This window comes from Brachionichthys hirsutus, chromosome 20 (genome assembly GCF_040956055.1).
Source record: "Brachionichthys hirsutus isolate HB-005 chromosome 20, CSIRO-AGI_Bhir_v1, whole genome shotgun sequence".
Classification (NCBI taxonomy): domain Eukaryota; kingdom Metazoa; phylum Chordata; class Actinopteri; order Lophiiformes; family Brachionichthyidae; genus Brachionichthys; species Brachionichthys hirsutus.
Window position 1 is genome coordinate 7,296,282 of NC_090916.1, and position 14,139 is coordinate 7,310,420.

The 14,139-nt window shown below is 42.3% G+C and overlaps 2 protein-coding genes across 2 annotated transcripts; one reads left to right on the forward strand and one right to left on the reverse strand.

The window, feature by feature from the left end:
• The first annotated feature begins 3,099 nt into the window (after window positions 1-3,099).
• selenol (selenoprotein L) lies at window positions 3,100-8,618 on the forward strand. Its single transcript, XM_068754089.1, has 9 exons — window positions 3,100-3,205; window positions 6,480-6,558; window positions 6,643-6,696; window positions 6,810-6,855; window positions 7,327-7,454; window positions 7,665-7,779; window positions 7,901-8,023; window positions 8,136-8,273; window positions 8,505-8,618. The coding sequence occupies exons 1-9, from the start codon at window positions 3,100-3,102 to the stop codon at window positions 8,616-8,618; spliced, it is 903 nt and encodes a 300-aa protein (XP_068610190.1).
• Window positions 8,619-9,347: 729 nt separating this feature from the next.
• Window positions 9,348-12,243, reverse strand: clec11a (C-type lectin domain containing 11A). Its single transcript, XM_068753874.1, has 6 exons — window positions 12,174-12,243; window positions 11,851-12,069; window positions 11,013-11,127; window positions 10,827-10,934; window positions 10,555-10,638; window positions 9,348-10,049 (listed from the first exon to the last, which is right to left on the reverse strand). Exons 2-6 carry the CDS (start codon window positions 11,935-11,937, stop codon window positions 9,637-9,639), a joined length of 807 nt encoding a protein of 268 aa, XP_068609975.1. The 5' UTR covers window positions 11,938-12,069; window positions 12,174-12,243; the 3' UTR covers window positions 9,348-9,636.
• Between the last annotated feature and the right edge of the window lie 1,896 nt (window positions 12,244-14,139).

The following is a 14,139-nucleotide window of genomic DNA, read 5'->3' on the forward strand; positions in this document are numbered from 1 at the left end:
CCCCCCCGGGCCCCCCAATCTACTTCTGTCATGACTCTTAACTCCTTTTTAAGGTTGAGTTCTTGCTCCCTTTTTACTATTGTTTTAATATAAGTCGTTTATTTGAACTGGAATCCGGTTTGAAATGTTGCAGGCAGGTGTTCTTCTCCCAACGACAGTCACAGGCTGAAGTTTGTTTTACATTTTTATTTTTATTTTATTGTTTTTATTGGCTCATGACACATTTCATCAGATAATGTGAGGTTTTGCATTCAGTATTGTTCTAACGTTTTTGGTGCTTTGTGACCAGAGAACGTTGATTCCACATATTTCCGGCAGCTCTGTGGGAAGGCGATGGAGAGTAACGCCACAGTAACGCCTCAGTAACGCCGCGGTAACGCCGCAGTAACGCCACAGTAACGTTACAGTAACGCCACAGTTTGGGGAATGCAGAAGCAATTCTTTCTCCTTTCTCCGATTTGCCTTCCTCACCGAAACACCCAAAGCACAAAAGGTCATCTCATCAGCGCCAACAGTCTCGCGTTGCATAAGTCAGACATCAAATCTGACTTTCTGATCACCCCGAGCTCCGACTGGATGCTTTGTTACATTTCAGGTTGTCATTGGTGCTGTAAATTGATTCTTTTGGAGCCACTGCTCACTCGGTCCAGCCCGTCAGTGGAATGCAAGTTCAGGGAATTAAAAAAACAAACGTGAAACAGAAAGCGTTCAGGGCTGTCGCCTTGCACTCCGGAAACTTGAAGCAGTCCGTTTTTTCTTTAGATTCCCTGACACTTGCAGGAAAAGTCGCTTCGCTGATCAGATATAAAACCCTGTTTTCTTTGAATGCACTAAAGGTTTGGTACTAAAATAAAGTTTAGACGCTTCTCGACTTCTGTCGGGGCTGGACAGATTTGACAGTTAATCTTTTATTTAACAGATATTATTATTTATTTATTTTAAACCATGTTTTTATAAATTGGGGCTTTTCTGAGTCTCACGTCTGACGTTCCACCTGAGCTTCAGAGGGAGACTCGTGAATGCTCTTTGGCTCTCGGCTTGTTGAGGATGCAGCGAAGAAGGGGAAGTGATCTGATATTTACATGCACCAACCTTATGGGGGGGGCAAAATACACGAGTGAGACTCCGTTAATGTAAACCGAGCTGCTGCCTGTGACTTTTGTTTTTAATTATGTTTTTTTTTTAATATATAAATGTTGGTTTAAGCACAACAACAAAAAAGTGAGAGGTGCTCATCAGACAAATCGCCTGAAACAATGTGAAAGATCGACATCCTCTGAACAAATGTCCGAGTTTGTCAGTTACACACTTCTTTTGTTCTGTTCGGTTTATTCCCCGTCAGAGATTCTGTTGGCTGGTTGACAGTTTGCTCATTAAACGCTGCAGTGGGCGCCAGAATTGAAAAACTTCTAGGCTGAAATGTTTCATTAAAGTGAATGTTCATTTGCTGAATATATGGAACAAGTTACGAGATTGTTTTCAGCGAATCTTTTACAAAGCTAATTACAAATCATTATTTTCAGCATAAAGTCACTTTGCACACTGAAAGCTCTAAATTGAATCTGTCGGTTGTGAAGCTCGTGAACGTGGACCCACTTGAGCAGCGCGTGAGTGCACTGCGTATCTATGACGACCGATAAATGAGTAACACCCGTCTGACCTTCGGCCTCTGTCTTGGACGTTCTGTAGAAGAACTTTGTTCAAGCACTTGTCAAAGTCTCCTCCGATACAGTCGTTTTATGGCAACGTTGCAAAGTTTGCAAATTGCGCTCGGTTTGTCCAGCCGTCCATCTTCCTTGTGAAACCCGTAGCGCTGCCTAACGTTTGATTTAAAGCTTGCTGGTGAATGTATCTGAATTTGACGCTACTCCACGCCCCTTCCCACAATCCGCGCGGAAGACTTCTTTACGCATGTACGTGTACTTTTGGAAAGTTGTGGAAAAACACACTTTTATTAAAGCTATATATCGCGATTAAACCGATACAGTAATCTGGAATCCGATGTCCTCTAAAGTCTATCCTTTAATATGTGGCTGGTTTCTGTAAGATTCTGCGTCCTGTGTTTCCAGTAGGGATGGGAGTGCCCCCTTCTTATTTGCTGAGAGCCATGAACAAGCCGCTACACGAATCAGACCCAGAAGCCTTAGATCAGTAAAACAAGTTTACAGGGCCAAATGTTCCAATCCAACTTGGGGGGGCTTTCTGTGAGGAGTTTGCATGTTCTCCCCATGTCTGCGTGGGTTCTCTCCGGGTTCTCCGGCTTCCCCCTACCAATAAAAACATGCAAGTTTGCCGAATTGGTTACCCTAAATTGTTCATAGGTGTGTGTGTGTGTGTGATTGTCTGTCCGTGGCCCTGAGATGAACTGGCGGCTTGTCCAGGGTGTACCCCGCCTCTTTCCCGTAGACCGCTCGGATAGGCTTCAGTCGAATCCTGGACCCGAATTTGGGATTGAGCGGTTCCGAAAATGAAATGAATGAACATTTCGCAAGTCATCGTGTAAATATGAACAACTTTGCTCAATTAATTAAGTTACAATTGTACTTTTTAATTACATTTCGGTGTCAGAATGTAGGAAACATTTCTCATTGAACTTTGCAGTTCTTTGTGAAAATGTATTACATAAATAAATCCTTCCGAGCCTGACCGCCCCCTCCTGCCCACTTCTCCGGATCTACTGCTCGCCTCGTAAAATGGCGGAACAAAGGCGAATATCACGTGACACATGCAGCCGATAACCCGCGCCGTCTTGAATGTTTTTTTAGCACATCAACAGTATTTACAGGTGTGAAAGAGAAAGTGTCCTTTTTAGCACCTCATAGTGAGTTTGGATGTGGTCAGAACCGTACAGACCTGAATGCGGAAACAAATGTACTCAGAGTAACATTAGTTTCTGAGCTTGATGGCATTCAATATTTCCCCCTTCATCCTAGTTCTGGTAGTACAGTGAAGCTGAGGTCTGATCTGACATAGGTGCACACCCCACCCCCATGACGGTCCCTGTCCTTCCTGATAACAGCGTATTAGGAAGTAGAAGTAACGTGATTGAACTGTTATATACAGCGTGTTACGACCTGTACTTTAGTTTAGAGCGTGATGATGGAGGAGGCCGTGACTGTATCGGAGGAGACTTTGACAAGTGCTCTGGCTGAATTGGTCAACTTGAGCAAAGTTCTTCTACAGAACGCAAAGACGGAGGCCGAAGGTAGGACAGCTGTTACTCATTTATTGGTCGTCGTAGATAAGAAGTGAGCTTAAACTGTGTTGTATATTTTGTGGTTCACAGTCGGTGAAACTACTAAAATATTTATTGATATATATTTTTGCCAGTCTTAGCTCCAAGGTTGATCCTAATATTATGATAAAAAATGATAAATAGAATTTACAAATACGGAGGTAACAACCAAATATCAAATTGCGTTGTCAAAAAGCCTAAATGTTTCCATTCGGGATGGGGAAAAAAACCTGATTTGTGTATGGATACATGATTTTGCATTTGCGGGATGTGAGTGCCCCCTTTTTATTTGCTGAGAGCCCTAACAAGCCACCACATGAATCAGCCCCTGGAGCCCTAGATCAGTAAAACAAGTTTACATCATGTACTTTAACGATTTTTTCCAGTGTTCATTTCCATGAACACTAGGTTTTGTTTTGACAATTCTTTTTTTTTTATATTCACTATTTTTTTTAAACCCATGTAATGTGTTTTAAAAATATTGTTGATATATCTTATCTCCAAGGTTGATCCTAATATTATGATAAAAAATGATAAATAGAATTTAAAAATACGGAGGTAACAACCAAATATCAAATTGCGTTGTCAAAAAGCCTAAATGTTTCCATTCGGGATGGGGACATGATTTTGCATTTGCGGGATGGGAGTGCCCCCTTTTTATTTGCTGAGAGCCCTAACAAGCCACCACATGAATCAGCCCCTGGAGCCCTAGATCAGTAAAACAAGTTTACATCATGTACTTTAACGAGTTTTTCCAGTGTTCATTTCCATGAACACTAGGTTTTGTTTTGACAGTTCTTTTTTTTATATATTCACTATTTTTTTTAAACCCATGTAATGTGTTTTACAAATATTGTTGATATATCTTATCTCCAAGGTTGATCCTAATATTATGATAAAAAATGATAAATAGAATTTACAAATACGGAGGTAACAACCGAATATCAAATTGCGTTGTCAAAAAGCCTAAATGTTTCCATTCGGGATGGGGAAAAAAACCTGATTTGTGTATGGATACATGATTTTGCATTTGCGGGATGGGAGTGCCCCCTTTTTATTTGCTGAGAGCCCTAACAAGCCACCACATGAATCAGCCCCTGGAGCCCTAGATCAGTAAAACAAGTTTACATCATGTACTTTAACGAGTTTTTCCAGTGTTCATTTCCATGAACACTAGGTTTTGTTTTGACAGTTCTTTTTTTTATATATTCACTATTTTTTTTAAACCCATGTAATGTGTTTTAAAAATATTGTTGATATATCTTATCTCCAAGGTTGATCCTAATATTATGATAAAAAATGATAAATAGAATTTAAAAATACGGAGGTAACAACCAAATATCAAATTGCGTTGTCAAAAAGCCTAAATGTTTCCATTCGGGATGGGGACATGATTTTGCATTTGCGGGATGGGAGTGCCCCCTTTTTATTTGCTGAGAGCCCTAACAAGCCACCACATGAATCAGCCCCTGGAGCCCTAGATCAGTAAAACAAGTTTACATCATGTACTTTAACGAGTTTTTCCAGTGTTCATTTCCATGAACACTAGGTTTTGTTTTGACAGTTCTTTTTTTTATATATTCACTATGTTTTTTAAACCCATGTAATGTGTTTTAAAAATATTGTTGATATATCTTATCTCCAAGGTTGATCCTAATATTATGATAAAAAATGATAAATAGAATTTAAAAATACGGAGGTAACAACCAAATATCAAATTGCGTTGTCAAAAAGCCTAAATGTTTCCATTCGGGATGGGGACATGATTTTGCATTTGCGGGATGGGAGTGCCCCCTTTTTATTTGCTGAGAGCCCTAACAAGCCACCACATGAATCAGCCCCTGGAGCCCTAGATCAGTAAAACAAGTTTACATCATGTACTTTAACGAGTTTTTCCAGTGTTCATTTCCATGAACACTAGGTTTTGTTTTGACAGTTCTTTTTTTTATATATTCACTATTTTTTTTAAACCCATGTAATGTGTTTTACAAATATTGTTGATATATCTTATCTCCAAGGTTGATCCTAATATTATGATAAAAAATGATAAATAGAATTTACAAATACGGAGGTAACAACCGAATATCAAATTGCGTTGTCAAAAAGCCTAAATGTTTCCATTCGGGATGGGGAAAAAAACCTGATTTGTGTATGGATACATGATTTTGCATTTGCGGGATGGGAGTGCCCCCTTTTTATTTGCTGAGAGCCCTAACAAGCCACCACATGAATCAGCCCCTGGAGCCCTAGATCAGTAAAACAAGTTTACATCATGTACTTTAACGATTTTTTCCAGTGTTCATTTCCATGAACACTAGGTTTTGTTTTGACAATTCTTTTTTTTTTATATTCACTATTTTTTTTAAACCCATGTAATGTGTTTTACAAATATTGTTGATATATCTTATCTCCAAGGTTGATCCTAATATTATAATAAAAGTCAAATACATATTATAAATAGAATTTTAAAATACGGAGATAACAACCAAATATCAAATCACGTCATCAAAAAAGCCTAACGAGACGTTTCCAGATGTCTAATAAGTGTTTTTTTCCCCCATATCACAAAAAAAAAAAAAAAAAACAGTTTAGAGCTTTCAGTGTGAAAAGTTACTTCAACCGAATGGTTGTATGATGAAAATAATTATTTCTAATTAGCTTTGTAAAAAATTAGCTGAAAACAACCTCGAAATTTGTTCCGTTTTAAATCTTAAATCAATTGTTTTGGTCTTTTTGGTGGAATTTTACACACACACACACACACACACACACACTGTAACGTCTACATGTAATATGTGGATGAATGTCTTGACCTTTAGCGGTTATCTTCTGGAGAGACCTACGCATCGCTCTGATGGGATTTGTTCAATGCTCGGCTTTTAAACTGATCAAAGATGACTGTCTGATTTCCTCCAATAGAATTCATCTATATTTGCCTTAATTTCCTCAAATTAAATTGTGTTTGCGGACATGATCTTTTCCCACCCATATGAAATAAAATAGACTCGAACCCAGCTGTCCCTTCCCCGGTTAAAAGTCTTAAAGGCAGCCGGCGTAGTGCCGTAGTCTGTATGAAACAATGAAACTCCACAATGGAACTCGTCGGCGGGGACGGATCTCGGGCTGGAATAGATCTCGTTACACTTTTGTGCGGCTCCAGGATGATTTCATTTTCCTTTTGACCATTGTTATGATGGGATGTCGTTTGCGTGAGCCTGACCCAGTCACTCCTGTTCTTATACAGAGTCCCTGGAGAAGCTCGTCCCACATAAGATTACCACTTTATTCGGACTTCTCGCAGCCGGAACGCAGTTCTTACAACGGTGAGGAGCTCCAAACACCTGCAGAGTCGAAGAACACACAGAAGCTATTTTCTGATGATGATGATGATGGTGATTCTGTTGTAGCATCGGAGTGAAGAAGAAGAGTGAAGCAGAAGCCCTCTGGCAGAAGTCTTATCAGTAATTATTATACTTTATATCCTGAAATAAAAATACTTCAATGAATGGTACTTAACAGTATTCATCCATATATAGTCCATTTATTCTAGCCATGATGTGACATTGTCTTTCAGCCGTGCAGCAGTGAAGGAGCAGGTCGACCAACTTCTGCAGCTGGAGGTCTGTACGCGTGAAAGTAGAAGTACACGACATGTAGTATGACCCCATCCAGAATATTGGGCGGGTCTGAATATTATTAGAATATTTAATTGTTAAGCCACTTAAAAATGATTTTAATGAATTTATACACTGCTGCTTAGGTTATCAATGTCCCGATTAAAGTCTTGCGTTAATCTATAATTATTTGTTTGAATTCTGATTCATTTGTTAATTGTGTGTTCTTTATATAATTAAAAGGTAATTGCTTTACCTCCTATAATATACATAGTAAAGTGTTTCCCCTCTGAAGGTTTGTGGATTTCAGGTATAAAAAGACAAAAAGCTCTTCGCCACAGTAAATGAGAAGAATTCAATCAATCAATCGCTTTTATTTAATGAATGGATGGAAAATAAAAGCGTGTAAATGGATTCATGCAGCCCTTAAATGTATTTAGTTGCCACCTGTATGTGTGTGTGTGTGTGTGTGTGCAGAGCGAGTGGGACTCCTTCCTGGAGGGCGTGGACGAGGGTCTCCGGGTGACGCACTGGCAGCTGTCAGGAGAAAAGTTAGCCGACAGCCTGAGCCCTGGCATTCCACTCGCTGACGGACGCAGTGGGAAGTCAGTTCAAGCCCCGACACTTTCAATGTTTGAGATCCTCCCACCTAAATCTGCATGAGCGTTAACGTCGAAGGAAAACCAGCGTGTTTGGGGGGAGTTTTCCTAGATGGAAATATCATTCACTGATTATATCTACCACAATACAGCAAAGTATTTCATGAAATCAAATGTAAATGTTTCTGAGACTGTCTCTGTGTCGTGTGTTTGGAGGGATGTGACTCTGGGTCAGTACCTGGATCAGGGTCAGAAGCTGCTGCTGGTTCTCATCAGACATCTCGCTTGACTGCCGTGACGAGACCACGTGGCCGAGCTGGAGGCCAGCCGGGTCAGTGTGCCTGTAATCTGATGGGACGCCGTCAGATTACACAACACCACCACTGTGTGTAATTTTCTCTTCCGGTGTGGGAGGAGCCTTCCTCACCTGTTTGTCGTTCTGATCTCCGCAGGCCGACCTCGAGGCTCGGTCGGTGCAGGTCTTGGTGGTTTCTTTCGGCAGCGTGGAGGGCGCTCGTCTGTGGCTGGAGCAGACTGGATGTAGCTTCAGGATGGTGGTGGACCCTCAGAGGAAGGTCGGTGTGTGTGTGTGTGTGTGTGTGTGTGTGAAGAACCTAACTGCTTCACACACCCCATGCTTTTCACATTGCTAAATCCTAAGCGGATGTTTTTTTTCCTGTGCTGCAGCTATACAGGAGTTTTGGCCTCGGCTCGTCCTACGCCAAAGTGATGAAGTTTGGCTTCCTGCTGCAGAGTTCAGAATACAAAGCTGCAGGCAGGGACTTCCCAGAATTCCCGTTTCACCTGGCAGGAGAGGTCTACCAGGTTTGTTCTTATTTACAGTTTGTCTGATTTAAAACAAAACATTTTTTTCATAAAACATTTGCTAAAGTTAAAATGTTTCCCTTCTTGGGTTCTTTTTAAAAAAAAAATATATAGTTCTATAGTCTAGGTTTATAGTTCTGCTTTTTTATAGTTTACTTCATACCTACTTTTGGACATTTTAAAGCGTTCTGATCAAATGTTTGCTGCTTTAAAGTGTTTTCTCTTTTGCAGATGGGAGGCGACTTCCTGCTGGACGAAGGAGGGAAGGTCCTTCTGTGCCACCCGTGTAAAAACCCACTGGACAGGCCAGCTGTGAAGGACATCCTGCAGGCTGCGGACGTGTGAAATCTGGGAAGCCTTTCAGAATGAGGCCTTCAGCACATCAGCGACACCACAGCGGAGGAGCGGCGCGTTGACTCACATTCATGACGTCACATCTCGCACTCATGACACAATGAAGAGGTGTGACCGATGGAGAACTGTGAAAGCGGCTGACCTCCTCTGTGGTATCAGTGTTGTGATTGGAGAAGTTTTATCAGACAACAATGGTGAAGGGTAATAAATACAAATAATAATGATGAAGTGTGAATCTAATTTTTTGATCGTTTTGACATTGAGTTTTAGGACAGATTTTGGCAATTGAATCTATTTGTTGAGCAAATTGTTCCCGTTTGAATACATTTCTAGTTTGACTTTTACAACATTTAAAACTGCAGAACTTTTGACTAATTAAGTACGTACATGTTTCGTACAAATATTTACATTCAGCATTTTATGTACAGCCTTCGCTTTTCACATACTGTGGACTAACATGTACATGCATACACGTGTTATTTTACAGGGGATTCATGTCTGGCTCAATTACACATTCATGTACATCAGATTTATATATGTACATGTTGATCTGGAAGGAAGTTCAACAAATATATGTAAAAATATATAAATATCTAGAAGTCCTGTTGTGAAATTAAGGCCAGAGCACTGACTGGTTTACATTCATATCACTGAAGCTGTATGGATACAGTCATAAAATATTGTAATATTTTATTCATGACATTCAGAACTTAAATATGCACATGAGACGTTGTAGATTAAAAGTCTGAAATTTGGGGTATTCCACCCAAATCTTTTTTTAATGACACCCAAGATGGTACACTTGGTATTTATTATTTACAAAAAACAATGGTCTCCTATTGAGAAAAAAAATAAAATTTGTATAACATAAGCGAATTGAGCCACAAAATAAAAATGCACCACTTTTTTTGGGGGGGGGAGAAATAGCCACGATTTACTCAGCTGCTCTAAAATAACCATAAAAGTCAGATGGCATCAATCTTTTTAACAGATTGATGCCATCTCGATTTTAAAGTGACACCCTATCGTCAAACTCGCAGAGATAGTTCATGGTCCGATCGCAGTAGTGATCCCACCAGTCGCCATCGTCCGAGGACATCGCCACGCAGTTCTCCCGCCTTCCTCCGTCCGGCTGGCTGGACAGGAAGTGCTTGCGCCACTGGAAATACGAGACCCGCGACCCGTCGTCGAAAAGGTACGTGCCCTCGGACCGCAGGTCGTTGATACCCAGCCAGACGGGCCAGTTCCCCGGGTGGAAGAAAGACTTGACGTAGTCGGCGAGGGCCTCCTGCTCCCTGCGGTCACGCGGCATTGCCACGCGCCCTCCGCGCTCAATGCACTTCCGGGATGCTCCGGCGTAGTCCTCGTAGCTGTTGTACACGAGATAGCATTTATAGCCAATCCTGCGTCCCTTGTGGCAACCTAAGAAGGACAGAATTATGAGACGGGGGGGGGGGGGGGGGGGTTATCGCACATTTAGACAATAATTTAAGCATATTTAAGCACAGGAAATGACAAAAAACACGACATTCTGCAGGACTGTAAAATGTGCAGTATCATGTTTGTCCACTAAGGGGAGCATTATCACTTCATAAAATTGTTAGGGCGGTAAAATGTATTTTAGTTTCGGACAACTGACAAAAGCTAAACTAGTATTTGTTTTTGCTTTCTCTTAGATCCGTTTTTAAGCTTCTGCCAAATCCAGAAGAAAATTGTAATGTTTAATTTTTTTTTAATTATTTGCTTCTATTTATTCTCCGAAACTTTTTAAGAGGGTCACCTTCAAAATAAGAAACTATCTGCCATCTTTGTTCAGAGGTTCAGTAAAGACGAATACACCCCCTTCTGGACTATTATGGTATGTCAGATGTCTCTGCCATGTTTTCAATGATGAACACATGGCCCTCAGAGAAAGCAACCGGGATACCTTCCAGTCTCCCCGTCTCCTTGCGGTTGTCCTTGCTGCGCTGATCGACTTCTCGGATGTTGTCCTCCAGCTCCCCGACTTTAGCTGGCATGTTTTAGTGAATAACAAGGAGACATGAATGTCAATACCAGGTAGTCAAACCTCTGCCTCAATGGGACTGTACATATTGTAATGGAAATTATTTATTTAAAGCATAAACACACTTAAAACACTGTTTGTTTGATTCCGCAAGAAAACTGACTGGAATGAGGGAAAGAAAGTCCTCGTCTTACCGTCCGTCCTGGAGAGACTGTCCACCATCTGGCTGACTTTAACGTCCAGAGTGTAGTGACCCACATTCAGCTTGTGGATGGCCTGATCCATAGCAGCCAGTCGGGACACTGAGGAACAGAAAACGGCTGCTTCACCATTCAGTGTGTTTATTTAGACCTGATCTGGATATGAATCTAGAGACTCACAGACATAGTTGTATGAGTTTTCAAAGTCTGACAATTGGCTGGTTGGCTCTGGTTCAAGCTCTGGGAGACTATCGGGAAGGTCGCCTCTCGCCTTCTTCACCTCGGGCAGAGATGCCTGAAAGTAAAGGGGAGAGAGAGGGAGAGAGAGAGAGACAGAGAGACAGAGATCACAATGTTCACATTTCTCAGATTCCGTTTCTAACATATTTAAGCTCGGTTAATTTGTGATCAAACCAAACCAAACCAGCATCAGATGGTCAAAAGGAACTCATCAGGGTTGAATACAAAATCTGAATCACCTCCCTGAAAACATCTGGATCCTTTTTACAGAGGAATAAAGAAATGTTCGAAACAAGCCTGGTGTCTGGAGCCAGTCGTTTCAGTTTAAGGTTCCAACATTGACATTGGAACGTTATCCAGTCAGTCACGGGCGAATAAAGTCAACCATCTCTAAACGGACCGCGCTGCAGCCGCTCAAAGTTCACTTTTATATGTCGACCGGAGGGGATGGGAATCGAACCATTGACCTTCAGATAAGGGGGTGACCTCCCATTGACCAGCTCCTCATCGTCTCACCACCCCAGCTGCCCCGTTTCTATAGCTACAGTACATGCCTTCCGTCCATGACGTCATCCCTCACAGCCAACAGGCACCGTTAACCTGATTCAGTATCTTCCTTAAACTCAATTATTGGCTCTTAAATTTCAGTATATCCCATTTAGCCCCACCTCCAACACACACACACACACACACACAGTACAGATCTCTGTAAATGTATACAGCAATTTATCGGTCACTAGTCGGTTCCAGTCGTAAAAAGAACACATGCAGTCCTGACCTGTGTCGGGGAGACGTCGGCCCTTCCTGCAGGAACGCCCAGAGAACATAAATACAAGAGGGCGAGCGAGGTAGCCGCCGGTCCCATCTTCAGATTCCCGTTAATCTGCTTTCACTCGGACAGGAAAACTCCCAGTGACTCCGTCTCTCCCTTCTTTCACTCCCCTTTCCCTCCTGACCCCGGTCTGGGACTCACTGAAGCAGGAACATCAGCAGGGATCTGCCAAGGGGGGGAAAATGTGAATGGGAGAGCTGGTCTACACCCCCCCCCCCCCCCCTCCCTCCCTTTACAAAACACAGGCACGCCAAAAAAAAACCAGGTACCAGAAGAAAGCGGCAGTCACATCCCAGCTGTCTGAGAAGACTCTCTGCCTTCTTCGGGACGTCCCGTCTTTCTCCCGAAATAACAGGAAAGCTCTTTTGTTCCGACTCCCCCCCTCATTTCCATTCTTTGTTCACTGCCCTTCTGCTCAGGGGACAACATCACAGGTTTCTGTCCCGTGGAAAGCATGCATCAGCAGAGCGTCTGCCTCTGAGCGGAGGGGGCAGGATCTTTGTTCGCTTTGAGACGAAGCGTTTTTCGTTTCGAACTGATGTTTCAAAGAGGATTTAATTTGTTTTTTTTATTTTTGGGGTTTGACTGCTGACTCTAGAGAAGTCTTTTGTCTTCACAAATCGCTGTTTTCTGATAGTGTTGGTCAGCTGATGGAGTTTGCCCCGTTGCCATGGAGACAGCTCTTTTGACATACTACTTTTGTAACCTAACATACGCACTTATAAGGACGGAGTTAATTTGATAAGAGTTTGACAAAACGTTAAGTTTCACAGGTCAAAGCCGGACTTTCATCCCAGATGTATATTTAATGTTTGACGGCTTCTGTTGCACACTGTGTGTCCGCACACACACAAGCATACCGTGGTCATAAACACACACACACACCCCTTTTATTAATTTAACTAAATATCCCCCCGCCTGCCAAGCGTTTCAAGCTTAATTGAATGCATCGGCGGTTAGGGAAGGATGGGAATCCGATAAAGGAAAATGATGACAGATGAACTCACGAGAAGGAAAACTGGCGTGTGTGTGTGTGTGTGTGTGCGCATAACAGGAGGGATGCCAGTTAAAATGCCACAAGAATCCAGCAGTTTCCAGGGAAAGCCAGAATCGGGAGTCTGGGAGGAGCTCCGGCAGAGACTGGCGCTGAACGCTATTGAAGGACACACACGCTGTGTGCTCGAGTCTGCAGGACAACAAACGTCTTCAACGCCTCTGGTTGAATTTAAACTACCGACTGTTAGTTTAAACCTGAAGAGGTCACTTCTGGCTGTAGTGAATCTTGAGGGGAATAAATAAGGGGGGGGGGGGGGGGGGGGCACACAAAGCAGCCATTCACAGGCTGGAGGTTTTGGGTGGTGCCGCACAGAGGGTGGCCGGACCGGACAGAGGCGCCTCAGTTCAGAGGCCGAAGACGGACAAACTGGACATTAAAGTCCAGATTCCAGATTAATATTTACCTTCAGACGCATTGTATAGAAGGCTTTTGTGTCTACAGGTGGCGCTGTGGAGCACAGGCCACAGACATTTGGTGTCATCGGCCTACCTAACGTCTTTGTTTGTGTCCAAAAACCCTTCACAAACATGTTCTCCACATCCTAAAGAAAGATAAACAGGCTTGACTTTTATTTTACTTCGTTTTCACACGCCGCATGAGAGCAATATCAATAACGAGCACAAGACACGATAAATAGAACAAAGAAAACAAAAACACAATTATGGATATGACAGAAGCAGCACAAAGAGCAAGTGCGAGAGTGTCTTTACACTAAATGCACACCGGTTTCTATTGAGAGGTCAAAGGTGAGGACGCTTTGGTTGGAAACTTTAAAAAGACAACCATCTGATTCTATGAATGTGTAAAAGTTGGAAAACAAAAACACCCAAAACATTCCGTTATATTCCCATGAAGCGATGCAATGGTCAAACGTGATATTCCAGAATTCCGTAACCAGAGCCTACTTCCTAAAGACACGCCGCCGGTCCGGATTCCAGCGCCGAACGCTAAAGCCTCAACGCTTGTCCTAACTATGTATGCAAATATAAACTAAAAGCATATCGAGTTATGTGCAGAAGAGCTCAGTGATGAGGTTTGTGTATAAAAACTTCCAAGCCGCACAAATCCTGCGGACTAATAATACAAACGACTAAACCAACAGGTTACCGGGGTTACCAGGAAGACTTGGGCTAATGCGTCGATCTAATTCAAGAACCTGTCGTCATGCAAGAAGCAGC

What these genes read in the sequence shown, in the direction of transcription:
- clec11a (XM_068753874.1), bottom strand. Translation starts at nt 11,937, where the DNA reads ATGGGACCGGCGGCTACCTCGCTCGCCCTCTTGTATTTATGTTCTCTG. An exon ending in CCGACGTCTCCCCGACACAG is followed by an intron (nt 11,128 to 11,850) that starts GTCAGGACTGCA and finishes CTTTACTTTCAG; the next exon opens with GCATCTCTGCCCGAGGTGAA. An exon ending in AAACTCATACAACTATGTCT is followed by an intron (nt 10,935 to 11,012) that starts GTGAGTCTCTAG and finishes TCTGTTCCTCAG; the next exon opens with TGTCCCGACTGGCTGCTATG.